Raw genomic sequence first — 1,350 nt, 5'->3', positions numbered from 1 at the left:
AGACCACTTGTGTAGCATGAAACACACCCTCTTAATTGGCATACAAGCCAAATTTAGCCTGTCATGGTTAACCAAATGGGCTCAAAATGTTGGCAAGGATTTCCATTCCTTGTTATGGTCCTTGGCAGTGCTATCCTTAGGTATGAGTACTTAACAACCCGCTTTCTCAACTAAGATTGTGCCCAGCCTAGAAAGAGGTTCAAGCATGTGTAACTCTGTTCAAGGGAGGGTCTGTAAGGCAAAAATACTCCCTCCGTTCCAAAATAAGTGTCTCAAGCTTAGTACAACTTTGTACTAGAGTTAGTATAAAATTGAGACACTTATTTTGGGACGGAGGAAGTAGGAAAATAGGATAGGATTGTAACTTGACATATCAGTCATAAGCAATTGACTAATTGAATCATAAATTTGCAATGTGTAACTTGCAGTATTACTGCATACCTCCCATAGGAATGTTTTCTACTTCTGATGGAAAGTTAAGATTGCTCATATAGATTATTGTCTTTGGAAGCAATTTAAATTGCAACTTATAAGCACAGTAAATGCCATGTCGTAACTCATATGTTAGCTTTTCTGATGCACTTTTCTCTTAATGTTGCAGCACTGGTGGTTCATCTGGATTTAAAGAGGATGAATTACCATCAATATTTGATTGCATGAGGACTGCTATCCAGTTATCAGAGGTGGCCACTCCTGATTGTGCACTATTTATTTATTGCTAGATTACTCTACTGATTCCCATTATTATTTTTCTAAATATTGTTGTTAGTATTCATTGAGAACCTTTTTCAACCCTCATGCGAAGGCGCAATATACTCTATTAACTCTAGCAAGGATACGATGTCTATTGTTTTTCTTATTTATATTATGTGATTTTAGTTTGCTGGTTCTTTGTTATAGATCATATATTTTTGTGTTAACTTCTGCATGGGTGAGCTTTCCCCAGGTGGGCAACACGGCCATTATTGTTGATCCATCAAGTATGCAAATAATTTCAAAGGCTACAGATCAAACACACCAGCATGATGCCTTCCAGAAAAGGAACAGATGTGTCAATGTGGAAGCAGATGGTGGCCGCTCTTTGGCTGAAACAGCTGGGGCTAATGATGGCAGGTTGTTGCTGTCAAGCTCCCATGTTCGCAATGGCTTGAACATGGAGGTCTCATGTATGGACCCGTGGGGATGGACAAAACAGAGGTCTTCTGAGCAGAAGACTTTGTCCTCTGAAGGTGGTTTTCTTTGGCATCCTCTGAGACATGCTGCCATAGTTGCCATTGAAAATGCTGCCGAGAGAGATCGAATGATGTTCCATACTTCAACTTCTCCAACAACCGAATTAGACTTAAATGG

At 39.6% G+C, this 1,350-nt stretch overlaps 1 protein-coding gene across 1 annotated transcript; it reads left to right on the top strand.

Annotated features, from left to right (window-relative positions):
- Positions 1-565: 565 nt before the first annotated feature.
- LOC119344542 (tRNA-specific adenosine deaminase TAD3-like) lies at positions 566-1,345 on the top strand (the record flags this gene model as incomplete). Its single annotated transcript, XM_037614938.1, has 2 exons — positions 566-683; positions 947-1,345. Coding segments are annotated over exons 1-2 (426 nt in total), but the record flags the coding sequence as incomplete, so codon positions are not given.
- Positions 1,346-1,350: the final 5 nt, after the last annotated feature.

The sequence above is a fragment of the Triticum dicoccoides genome, unplaced genomic scaffold (genome assembly GCF_002162155.2).
Source record: "Triticum dicoccoides isolate Atlit2015 ecotype Zavitan unplaced genomic scaffold, WEW_v2.0 scaffold172620, whole genome shotgun sequence".
NCBI lineage: Eukaryota > Viridiplantae > Streptophyta > Magnoliopsida > Poales > Poaceae > Triticum > Triticum dicoccoides.
The sequence above is the reverse complement of the archived record's forward strand: the minus strand, read 5'-3'. Positions and strand labels throughout refer to the sequence as shown.